General features: G+C 42.1%; 1 protein-coding gene across 1 annotated transcript in view; it reads left to right on the plus strand.

Moving 5' to 3' along the window:
* The window catches only part of LOC115462177 (protein NOXP20-like), a 71,100-nt gene extending 46,541 nt beyond the window's left edge, over positions 1–24,559 (plus strand). Inside the window, exons 6-8 of the mRNA XM_030192195.1 lie at positions 14,160–14,294; positions 21,831–21,983; positions 24,452–24,559. Of these exons, the coding sequence (XP_030048055.1) occupies positions 14,160–14,294; positions 21,831–21,983; positions 24,452–24,559 (396 nt within the window). The remainder of the gene's footprint in view (positions 1–14,159; positions 14,295–21,830; positions 21,984–24,451) is intronic.
* Positions 24,560–26,889: the final 2,330 nt, after the last annotated feature.

Here is a 26,889-nt window from a genome sequence, read left to right on the forward strand (position 1 = left end):
GAACAGATCCTCTAATGGGAAGGATATAACTACAGAAGCATTTGAGGGAGCTCTACAAGACGGGGGCTTACTTGAAACTAATTTGCTATGGGGAATCCTCCCCGGAAAACTTTTTTTTTTTGATTTCTCTAGGATGGAACATTGAAGGATGAAACAGAGATTCAGCTACGCCCTGATCAATGCTTGAATATATGGGATATTGTAGACGATTTGATATATATATACAACAGAGGAATCAGACATGGACTGTGAATATAATATGGAATTGCAAGGGTCGTATGTGTATGGAGAGGCGGAACGCAATATGAGACCGAAAGAATATACAGAACTGAATCACAGCACAGGGTGCTGAACCATTGCTAGGATGTGGTGGAAGCAGATGATCAAAGACTGGTATACGAAAAATGTTAAGTGAATTTGTGAATAAGTTGGTGGTTAAGACTGGGAAGAGTTAGAGGGGTTAATAATCACGGCAGGGTGAGTGTAGGGGTTAATAAGTGACTAGTTCTAGGAACAGGAGGGAGGGAGGGAGGCATTGAAGGATAGGGGCGGGGGGGGAGAGAGGGGGGGGGAGGAGAGATAGGGGGATACATAAAATTAGGTTAACAGAACCTCAATTAGACATATGGAGTCAGAAGAGAAATATGAGTGAGTTGAATGAGGAGTGGCTGCTTGTACAAACAGCGGGAGTGGTGCTGCTGGGACACCGCGACTGCTCTTATGTGAATGTGGAACAGTGGCGGATGCATAAGCGAGACTTAGGAGACTGATGGGATTAAGGATATACTCTTGGAATGTGGGGGGTATATCATCTCCCATTAAGAGAAAGAAAATATTACATAGTCTTAAAAAGAAAAGAGCGGATATAGCACTTCTCCAGGAGACACATCTGACGTCTCAGGAGCACCTTAAGCTTAAAACCTGGTGGGTGGGAACAGTACTGGAGACCCCAGCGGTGGGAAAGAAGGCTGGGGTAGTGATATTGTTTCATAAATCACTCCAGGTCGAGGTGGGGCAGACATGTATGGATGCCGAAGGGAGATATATTCTGGCACAGGTCAAGGTGAATAACACTACCTACCTCATTAGCAACATATATGCCCCTAATGTGTATAGTAAGAAATTCTTCCATTCTCTCATAGGCAAGATACAGCAATTTAATGTGTCGAAGAAGATAATTGGGGGTGATTTCAATGTAGTAGCTGATCCCACCATAGATAAATCACATCATATAGCAGGTGCGATGGGAGGGATAGATAAAGGTATCAATTTGATATGTGGGGCTGTGGGAGTGGTTGATGTGTGGCGGGTTCTTAACCCTACTACTAAAGATTTTACGCACTATTCTAGAGCTCACCACACGCAATCGCGAATAGACTACATACTGATAGATGAAGACAGCTTTGCAGACATCTTAGAGGCAACAATAGATCCCACGATAATTTCGGATCATGCGGCAATATCGATTGAGTTTAAAGATCTGAATTCGCAAAGCAGAGAGTTCAGATGGATATTCCCCTTAGATCTGTATTATGATCAGGATTTTAGGCAATTTATTAGGAGAAAGTGGGAAGAATATGAACTAAATAATGAGTCACATAGGGATACATCAATATTGTTCTGGGAGGCTGGGAAAGCTGTGTTAAGAGGTGAGATCATAGCATACAGTGTCAGAAAGAAAAAACAGAGAGATCGAGAGATCATTAGATTGGGGGAGCAGTTGGTGCAATTGAGGAGGGCATACGGACAAGGGGTAGCAAATCATATCCGAGAGCAACTATTAGCTACTCAGGTAAATTTAAATGAACTGATACATCAGCGAGCCAGAAAATCTGTTGAATATTATAAATATCAATTGCATAGATTTGGGAATAAACCCGGGAAACTCATGGCAGGGCTGGTGAGGAAGATGAAGGGGCAGAGGAGAGTGTTGGGGATCAAGACACAGAGGGGGAACCTAGTGCATAATGACACAGAGATAAGAGATGTATTTAAAGATTATTACGCCAGGCTATATGCCAAAAATGATGACGATGATCTAGACCCTGATATATATTTAGAAAATATTAATAAGACGAAGATCTCAGAACAACAGCAGAGGGAGCTAAATAAACCGATTGAGACGGAGGAGGTCCTCAAAGAAATTAAAGCCAGTGCCTTGCATAAAGCGGCGGGACCAGATGGCTATAGGGCTGAATTCTATAAAATTCTAATGCAGGACATAGGAGGCCCGTTAACAAAGTTCTTTAATAGATCAGTCGAATTAGGTGAACTTCCACGATCTCTGCGATTAGCGGATATTGTGGTGTTCCCAAAACCTGAGAGAGATCCGACCATACCAGACTCATATAGACCAATCTCACTGATTAGTTATGAAGCTAAGTTGCTAGCTAAAATTCTGGCCTCAAGATTGGCAAAAGTGCTACCAAGTATAGTGGCGACCCCTCAGGTGGGATTTATACAGGGGAGACAGAGTGGGAAAAATATTAGACTGATACTGGCATCAATAGAGAATGTGCGCAGAGGGGGTGGAGAATCCTTATTGATCAGTTTCGACGCCGAAAAGGCGTTTGATCGAGTAGAGTGGGAGTTCCTGTTTGCTTCACTAAGAGCGTACGGATTTGAAGGGTACTTTACACAAGCAATATCTATATTATATAAGAATCCTATGGCGAGAGTGCTGGTTAACGGAGCGTACTCTCGAAATTTTGTAATTAATAGAGGTACCAGACAGGGATGCCCTCTGTCTCCCTTACTGTTTGCTATAACGCTAGACCCGTTGATTAGAGACATCATGAGTAACCCTGAGATTGAAGGTATAAATCTGGGAACCAGAGAATTTAAGATATCGGCGTTCGCCGATGACCTTTTGGTTCACCTAGCTAAACCGGAGAGATCGCTGCCGGTATTGATGGAGGTTTTTGAAGAATATGGGGCCTTTTCGGGATTTAAATTGAATTTTCAAAAGTCAGAGGGATTGCCCACAACAACTCGGGTAAAGGAGAAATGGGAGGGTAGGTTCCCATTGAGATGGGCGAACAAAGAATTTAAATACTTAGGCATAACATTGACAAGTGATATGAGTAGCTTATATAGACAGAATATTGACCAGTTACTGCAATATACGCGGCATAGATTAGCAATATGGGAGGGACTGCCCTTAACTTTAAGCGGGCGAGTGGGTTTGTTTGCAATGATACTTTTCCCAAAATGGCTGTATGTACTAAGACAATTGCCACTAGTCATACAGACTAAAGATATAAAGAAGATTCGAGGAATGTTGACTAGATTCTGTTGGAGTGGGAAAAAGGCTAAAGTTAAATTGGAATATCTCTATGGGAAAAGATCTGAGGGAGGATTGGGGTTGCCTGACATTAAACAATATAATTGGGCTTGTCTAGCTAGACACTTAGCAGATTGGATTATGGAAACAGAAGAGCATACGGAATGGAATATTGAGAGTGCACTGTTTAGACCATATCACCCTTATTATATGATGCATGTTGAGAGTACAAAGATACCAAAGGAATGGAAACATCACGTTTTATTGCACCCAATGAGAAGTATATGGCAGTACATATTGAGGAGACTTAATAAAAACCCATGATGTACGGATCTCCTCCCACTGGTTGGGAATGGAGCATTCGAACCAGGGAATACGTGCCCGAACTTTGCCAAGTGGGCACAGGAGGGAGTGGTACTAGTGGCCGATGTTATGCAGGACACGGGAAAGATTATATCAAGAGGAACCTTAGAGGGCATGGTGGGAGTAGAGAATGTGGTATGGTATGATTACTGCCAGATCCACAGCTATATTGAGAAACTACATAGGGAAAAATGTGATAGAGGGATATATGAGATGCTGGTGAATCTGTTTTTACCACAGGGAAGAGAACAGACCACGGTATCCTTACTATATAAACAGTTAAATTTGATAGCCAAGCATCGTAGTTATGAAGCAGTGGCAAGACGATGGTCTGAGGATTTAAAGGTAGAGATCAGCAGTGGAGATATAGTCCAATCTCTAAAGGAGATAGTACATAAAGTGGTGAGTGCCCGATATAGGGAGATACAATTTAGAATTGTTCTGAGGGCATATATGTCTCCCATACAGGCCTATTATGCAGGTAGATTGCAAGAAACACATTGTAGTAAATGTTATTTTCAGAGAGCAACACTGTATCATATGTTTTGGGGATGTTCAGCCATACAAGAGTTCTGGGGTCCAGTGCTGGAATACTGTGAAGCCGTGCTGCACAAGAAGCTTTGGTTAGAGGCTAAAACTGTAGTGCTTGGAGTAAGAGGAAGAGGGTCAACACTACGACATAAAGAAAACATATTTATCTATAAGGTACTAATAGTTGGGAAACAATGTATATTACAACACTGGACACAAGACATAGGGCCCTCCTACTGGCAGTGGAGGAGCTCGCTTCATACCTTGGTGCGAATGGAAGCACGCGCTATGACTTGTAGTCCTAGAAGTAGACAACGTTTTTGGGAAGTCTGGGAACCATATATACAGGCTTTATCAAGCAGAGCTCGCAGCTTATTGGTGAACACACTCATGGGAGAGGAAGGTAGGGGAAGATAAATGGCTCTATATGTTACATGGTTAACGTTGATATAGAATTACATGGTATAGGTACAGGGGGGGAGGGGTGGGGGGGGGAAGGGGGGGAAAGGAACATTCAATGAAACCTTTGATGACATTCTAGATTAGATTATGATAAGAAACAAAACGGAAAAAACAGACGAAGAGTTGTATCAGGTAACTGTTTATTGATTATATTTGCAATTGAATGTAATATCAATACAATAGCTTCTTTTATTATTAAAATAAATACAGAATAGGGGTTGGGGGGAGGGAGGGACAATGTTATATGACAAAATTTGATGGCTGTATGTACTGATAATTGTTTAAGTGATGTTCCACTGAGTTATATACAAATGCTTCGAGATTGACATGTTCCGGTGGCTTTGTACTGTTGGTGTGGTCATCAATAAAAATTGTTAAACATAAAAATTCTTGGTGGTTGAACAGATAATTGTGGACATATAAATTTGAAGGTATCTAAAATTATTCTCCTAAAAAATGGGTGAGATTTGGAATATTGCACTGGTAGTGCCATTGAGACCTCTAACTTCTGTGTCTTCTACTACTACTACTACTTGACATTTCTAAAGTGCTACTAGGGTTACGCAGCGCTGTACAATTTAACATAGAAGGACAGTCCCTGCTCAAAGGAGCTTACCATCTAAAGGACAAATGTACAGTCAGTCAAAATACTACTACTACTACTACTAAGCATTTCTGTTACGCAGCGCTGTACAAGTTTAAACATGGGGAAGGACAGTCCCTGCTCAAGAGAGCTTACAATCTAAAGGTGACAAACTATGTAGTCAGTGTAGGTATCATGAATGGGGAGGGTGGTTAGGCGCCAAAAGCAAGGGAGAAGAGATGGGCTTTGAGTAAGGACTTGAAAATGGGCAGGGAGGGCGCATGGCATATGGGCTCGGGAAGTCTGTTCCAGGCATAAGGTGATGCGAGGCAGAAGGGGTGGAGTCTGGAGTTAGCGGTGGTGGAGAAGGGTACAGATAGGAGTGATTTGTTCTGAGAGCGGAGGTTACGGGTGGGAACATACGGGGAGAGGAGGGTAGAGAGGTAATGGGGGGCTGCAGATTGAGTGCACTTGAAGGTCAATAGGAGAAGCTTGAACTGAATACGGTAGCGGATCGGGAGCCAGTGAAGCGACTTGAGGAGAGGGGTGATATGAGAGTATCGGGTCACGCGGTAGATAAGACGTGCGGCGGAATTTTGGACAGATTGAAGGGGGGATAGGTGGCTAAGCGGGAGGCCAGCGAGAAGAAGGTTGCAATAGTCAAGACGAGAGGTAACGAGCGAGTGGACGAGGGTTCGGGTGGTCTGTTCAGAGAGGAATGGGCGAATTTTGCTAATATTATAGAGGAAGAAGCGACAGGTCTTAGCTGTCTGCTGGATATGGGCAGAGAAGGAGAGGGAGGAGTCGAAAATGACTCCTAGATTGCGGGCTGAAGAGGCGGGGAGGATGAGGGCATTGTCAACAGAGACGGAAAGTGGGAGGAAGAGGAGAAGAGGGTTTGGGTGGAAAGACAAGGAGCTCAGTCTTTGCCATGTTCAGTTTCAGATACCGGTTGGACATCCAGGCAGCGATGTCTGAGAGGCAGGCCGAAACTTTGGCCTGGGTTTCGACTGTGATGTCGGGAGTGGAGAGGTAAAGCTGGGTGTCATCAGCATAAAGATGGTACTGGAAACCATGTGATGAGATCAGCGAGTATATCGAGAAAAGAAGCGGTCCCAGAACAGATTCTTGAGGAACCCCAACAGAGAGCGGGACAGGGGTGGAAGAGGAGCCATTAGAAAATACTCTGAAGGTGCGTTGGGAAAGATAAGAAGAGAACCAGGAGAGGACGGAGCCCTGGAACCTGAAAGAGGACAGTGTGTCAAGAAGTAAATTATGATTGACGGTGTCAAAGGCGGCAGATAGGTCAAGGAGGATGAGGATGGAATAGTGACCTTTGGGGCAGTCTACATTTCCTGAAAGGTATAAAGGTTAGGTGCCGAAAGCAACATTGAAGAGGTGGGCTTTGAGCAAGGATTTGAAGATGGGTAGGGAGGGGGCTTGGCGTAAGGGCTCAGGAAGTTGATTCCAAGCATAGGGTGAGGCGAGGCAGAATGAGCGGAGCCTGGAGTTGGCGGTGGTGGAGAAGGGTACTGAGAGGAGGGATTTGTCCTGTGAGCGGAGGTTACAGGCGGGAACGTAAGGGGAAATGAGGGTAGAGAGGTAATGAGGGGCTGCACACTGAGTGCATTTGTAGGTAAGAAGGAGAAGCTTGAACTGTATGCGGTATCTGATTGGAAGCCAGTGAAGTGACCTGAGAAGAGGGGTGATATGAGTATATCGGTTCAGGCGGAATATAAGACATGCAGCAGAGTTCTGAACAGATTGAAGGGGGGATAGATGGCTAAGTGGGAGGCCAGTAAGGAGTAGGTTGCAGTAGTCAAGGCGAGAGGTAATGAGAGCGTGGACGAGAGTATGGGTGGTGTGCTCAGAAAGGAAAGGACGAATTTTGCTGATGTTAAAGAGAAAGAAGCGACAGGACTTGGCATCTAAGTGGTGATATTCAGGTGCTAAACATATACTAGTAAGTGGTAAGTTAGATGGCCAAGCAGGCCACCCAAATGTCTACCCAGGGGCGTAGCTAGACTTCGGCGGGAGGGGAGTCCAGAGCCCGAGGTGAGGGGGTACATTTTAGCCCCCCCCCCTGCCATTTTTGGCTCTGCTGCTGCCGACCCGCCCCCGGCGCCAACCCTTTCGACCCCCTGTTCCCGCCACCGCTCACTCTCCCCCGCCGCTGTGTACTTTTGTTGGCGGGGCTCCCCAACCCCCACCAGCCGAAGTCCTCTTCTCCGGCACGGCTGCGTTGCTGATCTGCAACGTGGCCACACTGGAGAAGAAGACTTCGGCTGGCGGGGATTGTGGAGCCCCGCCAGCAAAGGTACCCGACGGCAGGGGAGGGTTGGCGGCGGGAGAGGGGGGTTGAAGGAGTTGGTGGGGGGGGCAGGGCCAAATGTACGAGGGCCCATGCACCCGTGGCCCCACGTAGCTACGCCCCTGCCTTAGATGTTATAATTTGAACCAACTTGTTCACAGCACTACCAAAATGGATAGGGCTGCTGAATCTATGTATGATGTATAACTAAGTTAAATAATTAAAATTATGTGCACTCTGTGCAACTGAATATCAATCCAAAATCTTTCAAAAGAATAAGCGTTCAAGATGCATGAGTGAACGCTAGGATGGGAGGATCTTCACATGGTGCTTTCAGGAACTTCAAAAGCAAAGGAGAATTGTTGTGTTCCACCCTGGTTTATGTTCAAAAGAACATGGTGCTTCCAACCCAACCCCTCAGGATACATTCCGCAAAAATATTCCTTGTAATGGATAAGAAAAACTGTCATTGTAAAATGAGGTGCTCAGAGGACCAGCACTGTCCATTGGTTTGGGCTTAGCATATTTCAATTTACGCTTGTTTAAAGAGATGCTGGCTTTAATTAATTGAAATAAGCCAGGTATTTTGTAAGAGATTTTATCAAGGCCAATAAAAACTAAAAGAGAAAAACAATTAGAAGTTCTCACATAGCACCAACATTTCTAAGTTATATAGGGGTGTGCCAGGCTCCACTTGCCGTTACTTGATTGGATATTTGGAATTAGGGGATCCAGTATGGCATGTGTCAGACTAACACACACTTTCTCATATTTTTTGCCAGGTGTTTTTAGAGCACCAAAGACATGCCATACTGAGTCAGACCAATGGTCTATTGGGCCCAGAGCCACTTTTGGACATGCTGAAGGCCAAGGCAGAATTTGGGAGGGGGTTCCAATGTCTACCAGCAAACTATGCCTCAAAGAAGCACTCGCAGATCTAATGAGGGAAGCCGCTTCCTATTTTTCATTCCTAGCTCCCAGCAGTTCAGTTCAAGAGGTGGCAACCCAATATCTGTGTAGCTAATAGTTAATAGAACTGCCAAAACATGTTTTTAAAATCCGGTGACTTTTATGCTACTAGCATTACCAATATCTTCTAACAATAAATTCCACAGTGTTTACTGAAAAACTATTTCAAAATTTGTTTTAAATTGGCTACCAGTTAGCTTCAAGGTGTGACTCCTATTCATATAACTTTTTGAAAAGGTAAATAACTGTTCCCTATTAACTTACTCCACCCCACTTGTAATTTAACAAACCTCTATCGTATCCCCTTTCAGGTTTCTTTTCTTCAAGCCGAAGAGCCTTCTTCATAAGAGAATCATTCTTTACCATTTATCTTTCTTTTTTATCTTTCTCTATAAATCATTTTTGAGATGAGTTGACCGGAACTTCAGACAGTGTACTCAAGGTGTGGTGACTGTAGTTTCTTACAGAATCATGATGGTATTCTCAGTTTTATTTTCTCTTCCTTTCCAAAGCTTAATTTTGTTTACCTTTTTTCACTGCTGCTGCACATGGAGCTGAGGCTTTCCAAGGTCCTTTTGATGTAGAGTTCAATGTTATGTACGTATATTAAAGAAAATCCTGTGTACATCTGTACTCTAAGGTACTATGAATTGTATGGTCTGCATTTTATTTAAAACAATTGTAAATTTTTAATATTTACTATGTTCTTAATTTTAATAGAGATGTGTGGATTTTGTGCTAGAATTATCATCATTTTTATGTGCTGTTTGTATTGTTATTCTCCCCCCCAATATTCAGCCAGCGACAGTCAGCGGTTTTTTAAATGCTTACAGTCATGGCTAGGTTAGCCCCTAGTATTCAGTGCCAGGTCATGTCTGGTGACTGGCACTGAATATTGGGGGTTAAATTAGATGGGGATGGCCACTGGAGCCTATGCGGGTCCCAGCTGATGTTCAATGCCGGGGTGTGCAATAGCTAAGCAGGTGATGTTAGGACAGCTTTTGAGCTATCCTAAATTCACTTACTTAGCTATACGAATGCCGGCAATGAATACTGCTGGCACCTGCATAAACCACGGCTCTTCCCCCCCCAACGCCGGCCCTGACCTGCACACTTTTTGGTTGGGTGGTCTGTGGGGATATTCAACGACACTGTCCAGTTAAGTGCCGTTGAATATCCTCACTTAGGCGATGGTACGTGATTTAAGCAGGTAGGATAGGCTCCTGCCTGCTTAAATCGCTTTGAAAATTGGCCAGATTGATAATTAAACTAAAATGGCATTTATAGTCTGCTTTAGCCAGTAGAAATCTATTAAGCAGAGTAGAATAATAATGAATAATACAAACAACGTATCAATTATAATATTCATTATAAAATACAAAACTTAATAGTATAAACAATATTGTCAGTCATAGCATATACAATTAAAAATATATAATGTTAAACAACATTAGTTCCTGCAAGGGTTCTTGGAGTACTCCACTATTTGCCTTTCTCTAGAATGCTGTTTAGTCCAACTCTTTGTTTCCTTTCCTTTCAACCACTTGCCAAGCACCATAAGCACATTACCTCCTATCTCATGACTTGAATTCCTTTAGATGTCTCTCATGACAGAACTTATCAAATGCTCTCTGAAAGTACAGGTACACTGGGGCTCATTTTCAAAAGAGAAAGACGTCCACAGAGTGACATAAATCTGCATTTGGACGTTCTTCTCACACAAACACCCAAATTGGTATTTTCAAAACCAATTTTTAGACGTTTTTCTGTGAGGTTTGTCAGAAGTGTGTTCAAATCAAAAGGGGGTGTGTCAGGTGTGTTAAGGACACTTGGACGTTTTTCTGCCATAATTGAACAAAACAAAATTGTCCAGGACTAAAACTAAGACGTTTTGAACTAGACCCATATTTAAAGGCACAAAAAGGTGCCCTAAATGACCAGATGACCACTGGAGGGAATCAGGGTTGACCTCCCCTTACTCCATCAGTGGTCACTAACCCCCTCCCACTCCCCCAAAAATGTAACTACAAACGTTACTTACCATCCTCTATGCTAGCCTCCAATGTAATACTCGAGTCCATTTAGAGGCCCATACCTCCCCCTACCTTGTGGTGGAAACTATGAGCCCTCCAAAACTCACCAGAAACCCACTGTACCTACATATAGGTTCCCCCTTCACCCATATTGTAGTGATGTACAGTTGGGGGTAGTGGGTTTTGCGGGGTTCAGCATACAAGATAAGGGAGCAACGGTGAGATGTGTACCTGGGAGCATCTGTCTGATGTCTACTGCATTGCCCACTAGAGTGCCTCATTGCTCTCCTGGAATGTCTGTGTGGCCAGTCTACTAAGAATGCTGGCTCCTCCTACATCCCAATGGCTTGATTTTGTTTGTTTTTTCACATTTTTTTTAATTGGTCCAAAAAGATAAACACATAAAGCACAAAAAACATCTAGCAAATAGGCACTTTTGAAAAAAAGCTAGACATTTTTCTGTTTTGAAAATGGCTATATTCCCCACATTGGACGTTTTTAGCACAATGTCCAAACTTGGACAGACGTCATTTCAAAAATGCCCCTCCATGTCAACTAGCTCACCCTGATGCGGAAATAGATTAGTAAAAACATGACTTCACTTTGCAAAATCCATTTATTCATGTTTTTGGTGTTTTTTTTGCATTCTTAACAATCGTTTCTACCAGGATCACTGGTCTGTAGTTTCCAGGATAACATCTGGATACCTTTTAAAACTGGCATTGCATTGGCTACTTCCCAGTTATAAGATACAGTGGTTTATAATGACAGGTTACCAATTGCCAGTAACAGATCTGTAGTTTCTTTTTTCAGTTCCTTTAGAACTGTGGGATGAGTTCCTTCAGGTACTAGAGGAGTGTGGTAGCCGTGTTAGTCCACTCTTAAGGTTATCAATAGAAATCAAACAAAATAAAACATGGAAAAGAAAATAAGATGATACCTTTTTTATTGGACATAACTTAATACATTTCTTGATTAGCTTTCGAAGGTTGCCCTTCTTCGTCAGATAGGAAATAAGCAAATGTGCTAGCTGACAGTGTATATAAGTGAAAACATTCAAGCATTACTATGACAGTCTGACAGGGTGGGAGGATGGGGGTGGGTAGGAGGTATGCATGGGGACATCAAAGCATATCATTGATATTCTAACAGGATGGGTGTGGATAGGTGAGGGGTGGGGTGATCAACAGAGACATACAGCTTTATGGTTTATAATGGGTTAGGAACCCCAGATCCTTGTTAAGTCCTTTCTGTTGGGTGTTAAAATATTCAATCATTCTGACTTCAAAGGTCTTACGTTCTTGTATGGTTTTAAAGTTACCTTTCAGGATTCTCACTGTGAAGTCACTGGTACAGTGTCCTGGTCCTGTAAAATGCTGACCACCCCCCCCCCCCCCCCCAAAAAAAAAAAAAAGAATGGCCACTTGCTAGAAGTTTTGGTGCTCTGTACATTTATTTTTTTGGGCCCTTTTTGGAAAAAAAAAATCCAAGTGAAAAATGCACAAAATCAAGCCATTGGGATATAGGAGGTCCCAAGTACATATCTCACCGTTACCTCCTTATATTGTGTGGTGAGCCCTCCAAAACCCACAAAAAAAAACTACTGTACCCAACTATACTCCACTACAGTAGCCCCTATGGCTGCAGGTGTCACCTATATATGGGTACAGTATGTTTTTGGTGGGCTGACTGTTTTCACCACAAATATAACAGAGTGGATTATGGGTCTGGGACCCCTTCTCCACAGTTCACTGCACCAACCACTACTCCAGGGACCTTTTTGCTGCTCTTATTGGACTGGCCATAACATCTGATGCTGTCATAGAAGCTGGTATGTACTGCTTCTTTCACATCTTTGAGAGGTGGGAGAGGGTCAATGACCTTTGGTGACTATGGGGGAGGGGGGGTTATTCCTTTTATTCCTACAGTGGTCATCTGCTCATTTGGGACATTTTTTGTGGCTTAGTCATTATTAAAACAGGTCTATCTCAAAACATCTTAGTTTTAGTTCTGGTCGTTTTTGTTTTGCTCCATTATGGCAGGAAAATGTCCAGAGTGTTAGGAATGACCTAATCCTGCCCCAAACACACCCTGACATGCTCCCTTGTGATTTGGATGCACTGCAGACGAAATGCATAGATACATATCTGCAAAATATGTTTTGAAAGTAGTAATTTGAACATTTGGGCAAGAAAATGTCCAAATTCTGCTTTATGCTACTTTTTAAAGATTTTTCTCTTTCAAAAATGAGCCCCTATATCTTCCTTCAAAATCCAGTGTGCATGCTGTCTAAGTCTGTTCTTTAGGTGTTGCCATTCTGCAAGACACTGTCCTTCCCCTCCATGTCTCCCTTTGCTCTCCAGGTGTATGAACACTGCATGTGCAGCATTCCTACCCCTGACCAACCTGAGACCAGACACCAGGCCCAAAAATTGAATCCAGATCTGTCACATAGCAATACACAGTTTATTTGTCTATTCTTTTACAGGCAGAAGTCAGTATACAATGAAATCAACACACAGCAATATGAGGCAATGCCAGACAGCCAGTTTATAGAAAGGACAGACTAATAACAATTAAACTAAACACCAGACAAGAATTAAAACAAATGGCACAGCAATGAAAGATAGGGTTGCCAACCTTCAGCCAGCCACCACACCCTCAGTCCATCTAAAGCCACCTCAAAACATTTTTATAGGAGGTAGGGCATTCCACAGATAGGTGTAACAAATAAGAATGCAAAATATCTTAGGGGTTCTTCACCTTTTTTGATTCTCTTGCTACTTTAACTGATCAATAAAACCCTCACACCCACTTCTTAAACCACCTGTCCACCAGTGACTACAGACAACTACATATGGCACTGTTTACACTGCTAGCAGATAACATGTCACTAAAATTCCAGTAGTACACAGTTATACTATCAAAACTGCCCCAACTGTCTTCCCTCTGTCTAGTAAGTTTCAATAAATTGCCTCGGTTTCAAGACCCTTCTCCTCACCCTGTTTGACCTCTTCCTGTACCCCTTAAGGATGCAGACACCACTGGTTAAGAACTCCTGGTCTAGTCAATTCAAAGTAAGCATATACAGCAGGTGGAATCGACAGTACATTTTCTTGTGGCAACCTAAGGAGCCCTTTTACTAAAGCTTAACGCATGCTAACAGACATTATAAGACATGCAGCATTTAGCTCATGCAAAGCTTTAGTAAAATGACCTCTGAGAGAGCAAAATGAATAACGAATATAGGTAGCAGGGGATCCCTGTAAAAAAGATCTTTAAGATTAGTCTGCTCCTTTAAGGAAATGGAATCCAATGTTTCTTAAACACTATTGGTGTGATATAGTCAAACTTTTACATGTTACAGACAAACTTGAGCAATAGGTTTTGAATATTCTGAAGTAGTTTAATTTCAGAACTAGTAATGCCACACTAAATAAGAGTTACAGTAATCTAGCTGAGAGATAATGATGTTGGATCATCAGGCTGGCCTCTTTTCTGTACTTTTAATAGAAATGTGGGAGAGGGGGGCAAAAGAACAGAGAGAAATAACTTGCATTATTCTCAAAGCTACTGGTTTCGTTAATATGAAAATATAAGCGTGATGTGTTGCTGTGTGTGCAGGGTAAAACTGTTCTAACTGGTGGGCTGGATGCTTTGGAATTTATTGGGAAGAAGACAATGGATGTCCTCGCAGAAAGTGATCCAGGATTTAAGAGAACCAAGATCTTGATGCAACGTACTGCTTCCTTATCACAGGTATGAACAAGTTTGGTGTAGGCTGTAGAAAGGTAAAGTGAGTCCACTTGCCACAGCATTAGCCTTTGAAACTATAGTTACACAGCTAGTAATAGTAATTCAACTGGTTAGATTTAAACTGCCGAAGGCTGTATTACTGCCAAACAGTGGATTCAGCGATCACGTAATTGCTCTTCAGAAGTTTTAACAGCCCAACAAACAAATCAGTACTTCGATTAGGATCTCAACCCCATATTTCAGCGTTGCTAGTTAGAAGAATGTTGATGCTAGTGCACACATTGTACCAAAATGTGTAGATGCATGAATATTTTTCTCTTTTCCCTTGTGCCATGTACTGAATTGAAGGCAGATTTTTAATGATTTGTTGGTGGCATTAGCAGAATCAAATATATTTATGTTATCTTGATATACCGCCTTTCAAATATCGAGGGGTCTACATGGGCTTCAAACTGTGTTTTCATGCCTATGTGGCTTCAATAGTGAAGTCCAGCTTCTTCACTCTTCAGCGTATTCACACTATTCACAGTTATGTTGATGATGCGGCCTGCCCAACACTGCTTTATGCCTTAGTTGCCACTCAACAAGATTACGGCAACATTATAAATGCAGGGCTGTCCTCTGTTCTTCTCAAAATACTACAAACAGCACAAAGCATATCAGTTTGCTTCTGGTCACATTCTAAACATTTTGACCATGTCAACCCCCACCACCTCTGGCCTGCCATCACTGGCTACCTATTTCATTTCAAATTCAGCATAAACTTCTGACACTTTCCCATAAGGTTCTACATACAGAGATTCTTTCTTTACATATCTCCCTTGATTATTCCTTATACCCCTACACGTCCTCTTCACTCTGTAACAGAGCACTGCCTGGCTATTCCACCCGTTCGTTGCTTCCGCCTGGAATCAACACCACTTAGTTCTTTCTTTTGGATCGTTCCTTCACTCTGGAATTCTCATCTTCTTCCATTGCGGTCTAATCTGTCATCTCCAAAATTTTTAGCCACCTTGAAAGCCCATCTTTTTACTTTAGCTTTTGGAGATCAGCTGACACAGTAGCAATGCCTTCCTCTTCTACTTTTCACTTTTTTTCCTTTCTCTCTCCTTTTTATTATTTTAGCTCGTTTCATTTTCCATGATTATTTTGTTTGTGAACTACTTTTTTTGTTTTCATTGAAAGGTGGTATATCAAGAGTTTAATAAATATAAACACAGTGAACTGCATTGAAGAAAGTGTTTTTTCTAAGGAGGAATAGGAAATTTGGGTAAAGGTGGACCAAGTAGATGAAGGGACGTGATTTCTTTAGTTTTTCTAATTCTTTCTTATACGTTATTATAAAAGAGATACAAACCCAGTGGTTTTCTGAATGTTTACAATTAAAATACAGTTTTCTTAGGATAATGTTATGGTTCGCTCCTTTTATCTTATGGTTTCATTTAGGACTTGGAGGTCTTTATCCTTATATTTGGAGTTGCAGTTTAATGATATCATGTAGCTTGCCTAGTTATAATGCACTTTCTTGTATGTGAAGGATGAAAAATAGAGCTGTGTGGGTAGTTGCATTTCTTCTCAGGTTTTCTGTGTACAGGAGTTTGTAAATGTTCAAGTTTATTAATCGCTTGATATACCACTCAGGGCACAAACCATCAGAGCAGTTTGCATCTTAAGTCTATAAAAAATAATAAGAGCAGAAAAGAACTCCATATAATATAGGAAAGAGATAAGAATAAGAAATAAAGAAAAGAGAAATACCAGTAAGTCAACAAAGGCGACAAGTAGCAGAGAGCAGCATTATCTGGTGGCAACAGTGGAATCAACAATCAGCAAAATGCAGCCAGAACCGAAGGTGCCCACAAACAAATAGGCCTTAAGCTGAGCCTTAAAAATAGGCAAAGAAGTCTCCAGTTGCAAGGCTAGAGGAGCAGCATTCCAGAGCTGTGGGTCCATGATACTAAATAAGCGTTTATGTATGGAAGAGAAGCCAACACAACGTAGGGAGGGGATCTGGAGCAAACTGTCCTGAGAAGAACGGAGAATCCGAGGGGGACAGTGAGGTGTGAGATATTACGATAAGTAAGGTGGCTGGCCAGATATGAAACTGGCTTCCAATGCTTTTCACGAAGAAGAGAGGTAATATGATCATAGTGCACTTCCCCAGTGAGAAGGCGTATACACGAGTTCTGAACTACCTGTAAGCAGTGGATATCTTTGTGGGGAAGCACTGGAGCAGGGCATTACAATAATCCAGGCCTGAGAGAACTAGTGAATGAATAAGAGCCTGAAGGGCTGTTGGTGTATACAGTCACCGAATCGAATAAAGCATTCACATCTTAAAAATGTCCATCTTTCAGTGAGACTGTGGTGTCTCAAAATTTTACTTCCGTGCCATGAGCTAGTTTGATTAATGGTTGAAAAATGTATAAAACAAGCCAATACAATCAAGATTCTTCCCCGCATTCATAGTCATAAGAACATACAGTGTGCCATTATAGATTGGATTAAAGGTCCATCAAGCCAAATAATCCCATCTCCAATAGTGGCCATTTTAGGTTGATCTCACACCCAGAAGTAAAGTGTGGGGTTTTTTCCGGCCTACATGACTAATTGTCCTCTGGCAATTTATCTAAACCCTTTTTATACCCAGCTATTCTAGCTGCCTTGGCCACATCCTCCAGCTAAAAATTCTATAACTTAGGAGCCCTTTTGCTAAGCTCTGTTAAACATCAAAAGTGGGGTTTACCACTTAACAGACAGAAGTGCAGTCTGCTGCAGTAAAAATCCCACATTATGCAGCCTGTCATGGGAGTGGGCAGGATCTGGGTGTAACATGGGTGAGCTACTAGTGCTTGGGTCAGTAGCACATGCTAGCTATTACAACTGCAGATAGCACACTTGAACGTACCACCACCTCAAGGGGAGGCGGTAAGTTCAGCTGCGCTACCGGCAGTCTGGTAGCACAGGAGTTGCAAGACTGCTCTTCCCCCTTATGTTTTCCTCCCCCAGAATCCCTCCAGTTACACTTTAGAAACCTACTGTTTTGATCCATTTCTCAAGATCCCCCCCCCCATACACACACCCACACACTTCTGATCCAGTGCTCAAGCCCCTCCCCTCAGCAATCCAGCCTAACACATAAACCCTGCCCCCTCCTGGAAAACTTCACCCCTTAACATCAAAACCCTGCCCTTGGTCTATCCTCCTCCCTCTACCCCAACCCCCTCTGGGGTCTCACCCCAAGGGTTTTCATCAGTGGCCAGTGGTCCCTAAGTGGCAGCGATTCCCTGCTACCCGGGTAGGCACTGGAATCCAAAATGACACCAATGATCCCTATTGGTAGTCCCATGGTATTGCTACTAGGGGTCATCGTAAGCTGAATCTCTATTTATTTTAAATCTTCTTCCTATTTCTTTCATGGAGTGCCCCCTAGTCTTAGTACTATTTGAAAGGGTAAACAGCCATTCCTAATTTACCTTTCCACACCACTCAGCAAGAGATAAGGCTGAAGAATTATAAGGCACCTTCATATGGGTAATGTTGAACGTTACTAGCGGAATATTTTCTCCCTCACATTGAATTTTTCTCCATGACTTCAATCCTATTTGTAAAATATGATAGTCAAACTTTCAGTCAACTCCTAAGTGCCACGACAGACCGCTTAATATGGGATTTTTACTGCAGCAGACTGCGCTTTCAGCTGTGTGAAAGATGGTCTGCAATGTTGTGCGGTACTGATTCCATAAATATGTACCAACATCCAAATCAATCATTTTAATAGGAAGGTTCTGTCTAATTCCTTTCACTCTGCTGGAAATTGCCTTGCAGACAGCAATCAAGACAGAAACATAGAAACATGACGGCAGATAAAGGCCAAATGGCCCATCCAGTCTGCCCATCCTCTGTAACCCCTATCTCTTCCTTCTCCTAAGCAATCCCATGTTCTTATCCCATGCCTTTTTAAATTCTAACACAGTCCTCGACTCCACAACTTCCACCGGGAGGCCATTCCATGCTTTCACAACCCTTTCCATGAAATAATCCTTTCTTAGATTACTCCTAAGCCTATTCCCTCTTAACTTCATCGTATGCCCCCTCGTTCCAGAGTTTTCTTTCAGTTGAAAAAGGCTCACTTCCTGTACATTAATGCCCTTGAGATATTTAAACATCTCTATCATATCTCCTGCCTCCCTCCTCGCTTCCAGCGTATACATGTTGAGGTTCATAAGCTGGCCCTATATTTTTTGTGTTCCAGACCGCTTACTAATTTTGTAGCCGCCCTCTGGACTGACTCCATCTTGTTTATACCTTTTCGTAGGTGCGGTCTCCAGAGTTGCACACAGTACTCCAAATGAGGCCTCACCAGAGACTTATACAATGGCACTATCACCTCCTTTTTCCTGCTTGTCATTCCTCTTTTTATGCACCCAAGTATCCTTCTGGCTTTGACCATCACCTTTTCTACCTGTTTGGCTACCTTAAGGTCATCAGACACAATCACCCCCAAGTCCTGCTCTTCTTTCATACACAGAAGCACTTCATCCCCTATATTGTACCATTCCCTTGGATTCTTGTAACCCAAGTGTATGACCCTGCATTTCTTAGCATTAAATTTTAATTGCCAATTATCAGACCATTCTGATGATTGTCAGACCCCTCCGGTGTGTCCATCCTATTACAGAGTTTGGTAACATCTGCAAAGAGACAAACCTTACCAGACAGCCCTTCTGCAATATCACTCACAAAGCTGTTAAAAAGAGCCGGCCTGAGGACCGATCCCTACGGTACACCACTGATAACATCCCTTTCCTCGGAGCAAGCTCCATTTACCACTACCCTCTGTCTCCTCACATTTAATCAGTTTTTAACCCAGTCGGTCACTTTAGGTCCCATACCGAGGGCACTCAGTTTATTAATCAGTCACCTATGCGGAACCATGTCAAAAGCTTTGCTAAAATCCAGTACACCACATCTAGCATCCCTCCCATGCCCAATTGTTTGGTCACCCAGTCAAAGAAATCAATCAGATTTGTCTGACATGGCCTGCCTTGGGTCCTGCAGTCCATTCAATTCAAGAAACCTCACGATCCTCCACTTTAGAAGCGTTTCCATTAGTTTAGTCATCACCAAGGTCAGACTGACAGGCCTTTAATTTCTAACCTCCTCCTTCCACTGTTGTGCAGAGGGACAACCTCCGCCCTTCTCCAGTCATCTGCGACCACTCCAGACTCTAAGGAAACATTGAAGAGGTCAGACAGTGGAGCCATCAGAACATCTCAGAGTTCCTTGAGTACCCTCGGATGTATCCCATCAGGGCCCATTGCTTTGTCCAATTTTAATTTAGCTAGCTGCTCACGAATACAGTCTTCTGAGAATTGGTCCTGGTCTACCATATATCTCTCCCCATCTGCGGTCCTACCTCTTGCCTTTCATCCATGAACTCAGAACAGAAGTAATTGTTAAGGAGTTCAGCCTTATCCTTATTGGTCTCTACGTATTGCTTCCCTTCAGCTTTGATCCTCATAATTCTATTATGGCACTTTCTCCTGTCATTTATATATCTGAAAAATGTCTTGTCCCCCAATTTTACAGTGTCCGCTATCTTTTCTTCCATTTGCCTCTTCGCTTTCCTGACAGCTTTTCCTGCTTTTCTTAGCTTTTGCAGGTATTTTTGCCTGTCTTCCTTTTTCTGAGTCCTCTTGTAATGTATGAAGGCTAATCTTCTTTCCCTTACCTTTTCAGCTACTATGTTCGAGAACCAGAGCAGTCTTTTCCTATTAGTTTTATGTAGTTTTCTAACATAAAGGTTTGTAGCCTTTAAGATAGCCCCTTTCAGTTTAGCCCAGTGCTGTTCTACTTCTTCAGCTGTTCCCATCCAACTCTTTCTTGAGAAATTCCCCCATCTTAGCAAAGTTAGTTCTTTTGAAATCTAGGACCTTCAATCTTAAATATGCCTTCTTCTCCTTTGTCTTAATATTGAACCACACCATTTGGTGATCACTAGATGCCAAATGATCTCCCACCGTAAAATCAGAAACATTGTCACCGTTTGTAAGCACCAGGTCTAGAATAGCTCCATCCCACATCTGTTCCGTTACCCACTGCTGCAACAATTCTTCCTGTAGATTATCCAAGATCCCTTTGCTTCTAGATGACCCCAGAGCAGGGACGCTCCAATTGACGTCTGGCATATTAAAATCACCTATTGGTAGTACTTCCTCTTTCTTGGCTGTCTTGTGGATGCCTCTGTCCAATTCTTCTGACTGTGAAGGTGACCTATATATTACACTAATGTAAATATATTTTCCTTTTCCTCTTCCAGTTTAACCCACAGTGCTTCTTCCTTACCACACATGTCCTACAGTTCTGCTACTTTAATATATATTGTAGGCTTAAGGAAACACTTTAAAACAGGATGAGAAATACATGTGGAACAAAAAGGCCTCATTAAATGTCTGTAGTGCTCACATGCAGTCAGCGTAAAAATAGGCACAATCCAGGCTTAATCATCATTGGCCAAAAAACTTCCTTTTTATATCTTCACTTTTTTATATTTTCTTCTACACGATGTCCCTGTTCATAATTTTGTCCTTAACGCAAATTTTAAATTATTAAGCCATTTATTTATGTGTATAGTCCAGTTCCCTTTGACTACCAATATTACATTTGTTTAAAAATCACCCCACCCCTCACCTATCCACACCCATCCTGTTAGAATATCAATGATATGCTTTGATGTCCCCATGCATACCTCCTACCCACCCCCATCCTCCCACCCTGTCAGACTGTCATAGTAATGCTTGAATGTTTTCACTTATATACACTGTCAGCTAGCACATTTGCTTATTTCCGATCTGACGAAGAAGGGCAACCTTCGAAAGCTAATCAAGAAATGTATTAAGTTATGTCCAATAAAAAAGGTATCATCTTATTTTCTTTTCCATGTTTTATTTTGTTTGATTTCTATTGATAAGTTTAAAAATCAGAAACAATTCAGTGTGACATATAATCAAGAGGGGGTAAAACTTTTTTCATATCACTGTAAGTAGCAGACCAGCAGATGTCACATTAGTAAATTGAATGAATGCTTGCCACTGTGTTATCCCACGTGCCATGGTCAAGAAAGCTATCTTGGTAGATCTGCCTATCCCTTCTACTTCTTAAGCTCATAGTAATGTTGCCTTAATGAATATCGGTGGATAGAGGGAACCAAGAGACTGCCTCTGGTTTAAATATGTGGGTTCAGCAAATATTGCCTTTTAAGTAAGTATAAAATGTGATGACCAGTGTGTGTTACATGAATCAGTGATTAATGGATGGATGCAGGTATTCAAAATATCTTTGACTTATCAGAGGATTTCTTCATTCTGTACCTGTGTGAAAATCCCTTGTAAAATGATGTCCGGTCCCTCAGCTATTCAGAAAAAGTAATAGTGATTCCACTGGTCTGGGGAAGACAAGGAGGATATTGAGGATTGATGGCTTTCCTTGCTCAGGACATTGTGGTTTTACTGGCCCAACTGTTCCTTCTCTTTGTAGATGTTAAGGGAAGCAAAGGAGAAGGAGAAACAGAGGTTGGCTCAGCAGCTCCCAGATGAGAAGACAGTACACTATGGACTGCTCTTCGATGAGTTCCAAGGCCTGTCGCATCTAGAAGCCCTGGAAATCCTTTCACAAGAAAGTGAAAGCAAGGTACTATATTCTGTGTTTACTGAAACGTGTTTAGGAACATAGTGGCTCTTTTACTAAGCCGCATAAGACTCGATGCGTGCTCAACGCTCGCCAAAATGGAGTTACTGCCCGGCTACTGCATGGCTCTTGCGGTAATTTCATTTTTGGCTCGCGTCCGATATGTGCAGACAAAAATAATTTCGGCCGCAAGTATTGGACGCGCACCAAGTGGCATTTGGCTCGCGTAGGTCATTATCACGTGAGAATTTACCGCTAGGTCAATGGGTGGCGGTAAGGTCGCAGACCCAAAATGGACGTGCAGCAATTTTGATTTTGCTGCACGTCCTTTTTTGGCAAAAATTTTAAAAAGGGTTTTTTTACAGGCGTACTGAAAAATGGATCGACGCACTCCCAAAACCCATGCTTACACTACTGCAAACTATTTTTTAGCGCACCTTAGTAACAGGACCCCATAATGTTTATGTGAGATAGTAGGTAGAGGGGTTCTATTACTATCCCTTCCTCTGTGTATCATGAAACGTTTTAGCAGAAATTTGTAGCATGACACAAAGGGCCATATTCTATGTATGGTGCTCAAAATTGCGCACGCAAATTTGTGCACGCACCCAATTTGCACATGTAGTTTAATTGGTTGAGTCAATTAAAGCTAATAATTGGGGCTAACAACCAATTATTAGTGTTAACTGACAAAACTTTGGATTTACGTGTGCATCTTTCAAAGAGCAATTTTATAAAGCTACATGCTTAATTCCTTTAGCATTCTACTGAAAAATGGGCATGGCTATGGGAGGGGCATGGGTGGGTCAGGAGCATTTACCAGAGATGTGCACAGTATTATGGAATTTGGGGGATCCGCACCTAAATTTCATGACTCAACTTAATTTACCTCTTCCTGTTACAGCAAATTCCATGGACTCTTACCTTTATTATTCACTCTTATTATCTCTGTTGTTCTTTACGATACCTATACGTTTACTATTTTTTATTACATTATTATGTTATTTTACTGAACTATATCGCATTGTTATGTTATTTAATTGAAGTGTAGTTTGCCCTACGGTTTTGTAAGCCACATTGAGCTTACTATTGGTGGGAAAATGTGGGGTATAAATGTGTTAAATAAATAATTTACACACCAGGATTTATAACTGCTTTCATTTGGTGCAATTGCTCATGCCTAAAATTTTGGCGCAGATCCCAGAGGTACATGCTATTCTATAAACGGTACACAATTCGGAGCACTGTTTTATAAAATAACGCTAAGTGCGATTTTTGTTTGTTTAATGGAATTTCCCCCAAAGTGCTTTACCTGATCATTGTGACTCACCTCTGGATGCATGGTGAGGCACAAAGCTAGCAGACCACATAATTCAAGCACCTATGGTAGGAATAAGATGATGAATCTCTTAATCTGTCCAAACAATTCTCAATAGCAGGGGTATCAAAATCTAAAAGGAATCAAGCCACTGCTAACTAAACTTTAAATAAATGTATTAAACTGGGATGTTCAAAGTGTATAGATGACTGCAGCGGTGACTCATTTCACACAGAGAGACAGCCCTGTGTCTCACCTACCTCATCACTGGTCCAAAATCTTTACTGATAATCTCTCAATTAAAAAAAAAATGCACACTGTATCTCTGCATATTTTTTTTTTATTTGAGAGATTATCAGTAAAGATTTTGGACCAATGATGAAGTAAGTGAGACACAGGGCTGTGTCCCTGTATGTAACAAGTCACCGCTGAGGTTCTTATAAGTCATCTACATACTTTGAATGTTCCTGTTATTACATTTATTTAAAGTATGGTTAGCGCTGGGTTGATTCCTTTTAGGAATAAGATGATGGTCATGAGTTTGAGCTGGCAGGTGTATGATTTAATACCATCATCTTTAGATATGCATTTTAGATTTAATTGCTTGCCTTTTTTTAAATGCATGCTCAAAGTGATATTGCAAGCAGGTACACAAGTTATTTCTGTGCCCAAGTGGACTTAAAATCCCCATTCTACCTGAGGCAATGGAGGTTTAAGTGATTTGCCCAGGTCATAGTGAGTATCAGTGGGAGAAACAGGATTTGAACCCTGGGTTCTCTGATTCTCAGCCTGCTGATCTAACCACTAGGCTACTCCACTCCAGTTTTACATAGCCAGCTTTACAAAGTAATCTCACCAGCTGTTCACATTTAATCTGTCTGCACTAAAACAAAATATGCTGTCTGGTTAACAGATTGAAATATCCAGTATCTTCACATCAATCAAAAGCTGGCAAAAATGCCCAGGAACTATATTTTTGTGTTTCTTTGCTGACTTCCTTCCCTTATTTATTTTCTTTGTCTTTATATTTGTACTTACCATGGAATTTTATTATGTTGAAGGTTTTCTTTTTTGTAATGTACTGTCTTAAGTGCACTTTACTAATCTTTGCTTTTTTGCATGATTTAGCCTTTGTTTTTTCTTTATTTTAAAGGCTGTTAAAATGAGTGCAGTAATTACTAGTTTTATGATACACAAAAAACAGCATGCAACTGAAAATGTCAGCACTGGGACTTTTGAGCTGTACTTGGAATACATATAAAAGAAAGTTGCTTTATTTTCAGAGTTGTAAAGTTGTGATGGAAAAGCCCAAAATGGGCTTACTGTATTTGCCCACCTGCTGCCTTAATGATTGATAGTCACTTCATAGGCTCCCACTGGTAAAATCTGTTATAAGGAGCAGATACAGTCAATGTTTTTTTTTGCTCCAGTACAAAACGTACCTATATTTAGCAAATTAAATAGTCTAATAATTTAATTTCAGGGGAAAGCTGGACAGTACTTGAGCTGAAATATATAGGGGTCCTCTTACTAAGGTGTGCTAATAGATGTAGCACGTGTTAAATGCTAAGAAGCCTATTTTATATCTGTGGGCTTCTTAGCATTTAGCATGTGCTAATCCTATTAGCACACCTTAGTAAAAGGAACCCTGGGGGTCACTTGATGGCACGAACCTGATCAGACACCTGGTGTCTTCTCTCCTTTCCCCATCTCGATAATTCTGCAATTACTTCCTATTTGAGATGTTGACTTGAGTACTGGTAGCAGAAAGGATCCCTAAATACAGGGCTTTTTTTGAGGGGGTACTTGGGAGTACTGAGTACTGGCAGGGTCATTCCATGCCAAGTGGTCTAAACCTTCCCACCATCATGTCTCCAATTTTGTTCAAATTTTATCTGTTGCACGAGTCAGGTGTTAAACGAAGTTTCCCAAAATTTGAGGTCTCTAACTGCAACAGTTGCAGATCTAGACGCCCTTTTCTGAAAGGTTGTCAGTGCATGAGTGCGCGACATTTACCAAAATGCTATTTTTGGGGTCTAATAAAATCCAAATACGTTTATAAGAATGGCTACAAAATTCAAATCCTGTACAGTTTTTGATGCTAATTCCGATTAAATACATTTTAACATTATGGATGCAAAGTCCAGTCAAACAAGTTGACTCAAAGTGTGCATCAAAATTGGTCACGACTCATCGGAACATATTTGGACCAATATTCAGACCGCAACAACTTCCATGCAAACAAAGATACAGACTTGAAATTTTGAACAAGCATTGTGCTGGACATAATACTGCCAGATTTGCATCTAACCAGCATCTATAACCGCCCTGCAGGATCTCTTCAAAGTTGGCACTGTCAGCGCAAATGGTAAAATATACCAAAGTTCAAAGCCAATTATTAAAAAAGAGTCTGCCTGAATCAGCTTATGGGGGGGCATAATCGAATGAGGCGCCCAAGTTTTCCTGAGGACATCCTCGCAGGACGTCCCCGCGAAGGGGCGGGGAAACCCATACCGAAACAAGATGGGCATCCATCTTTCATTTCGATAATACGGTCGGGGACGCACAAATATCAACATTTAGGTTAACCTTAGAGATGATTGTCCTTAGAGATGGTCATCCCCGGTTTTCGGCGATAATGGAAACTGAGGATGCCCATCTCAGAAACAACCAAATCCAAGCCATTTGGTTGAGGGAGGAGCCAGCATTCGTAGTGCACTGATCCCCCTGACATGCCAGGACACCAACTGGGCACCCTAGGGGGCACTGCAGTGGACTTCAGGAAAAGCTCCCAGGTGCATAGCTCCCTTACCTTGTGTGCTGAGCCCCCCAACCCCCCCCCCCCTAAAAAAAAACCACTCCCCACAACTGTACACCACTACCATAGCCCTTAGGGATGAAGGGGGGCACCTAGATATGGGTACAGTGTGTTTGTGGTGGTTTTGGAGGGCTCACATTTACCACCACAAGTGTAACAGGTGGGGGGGGGGGCCTGGGTCTGTCTGCCTGAAGTGCACTCCAGTACCCACTAAAACTGCTCCAGGGACCTGCATACTGCTGTCATGGAGCTAGGTATGATATTTGAAGCTGGCAGAGGCTGGAAAAAATATTTAAAAAAAATTTTTTTAGGGTGGAAGGGGGTTAGTGACCACTGGGGGGGGAGTAAGGGGAGGTCATCCCCGATTCCCTCGGGTGGTCATCTGGTCATTTAGGGCACATTTTCGTGGCTTGGTCGTAAAAAAAAAAGGATCAAGTAAAGTCGTCCAAGTGTTTGTCAGGGACGCCCTTCTTTTTTCCATTATCGGCCAAGGACACCTATGTGTTAAGCATGCCCCAGTCCCGCCTTCGCTATCTTCCAACACCCCTCCACCCCCCCGTGAATGTTGGTCATCCCCGCAACGGAAAGCAGTTGAGGATGCCCAAAATCGGCTTTTGATTATGCCGATTTGGGCGACCCCGTGAAAAGGACGCTCATCTTGTGATGTGTGTCACAAGATGGGTGCCCTTCTCTTTCGAAAATAAGCCTGATAGTATTCCCGGGGATGAGGTTTGATGAAGCTGGATTAAGGTTATGGTATACACAAATGTTTT

This window comes from Microcaecilia unicolor, chromosome 2, assembly GCF_901765095.1.
Source record: "Microcaecilia unicolor chromosome 2, aMicUni1.1, whole genome shotgun sequence".
In the NCBI taxonomy this organism is placed as follows: Eukaryota; Metazoa; Chordata; class Amphibia; order Gymnophiona; family Siphonopidae; genus Microcaecilia; species Microcaecilia unicolor.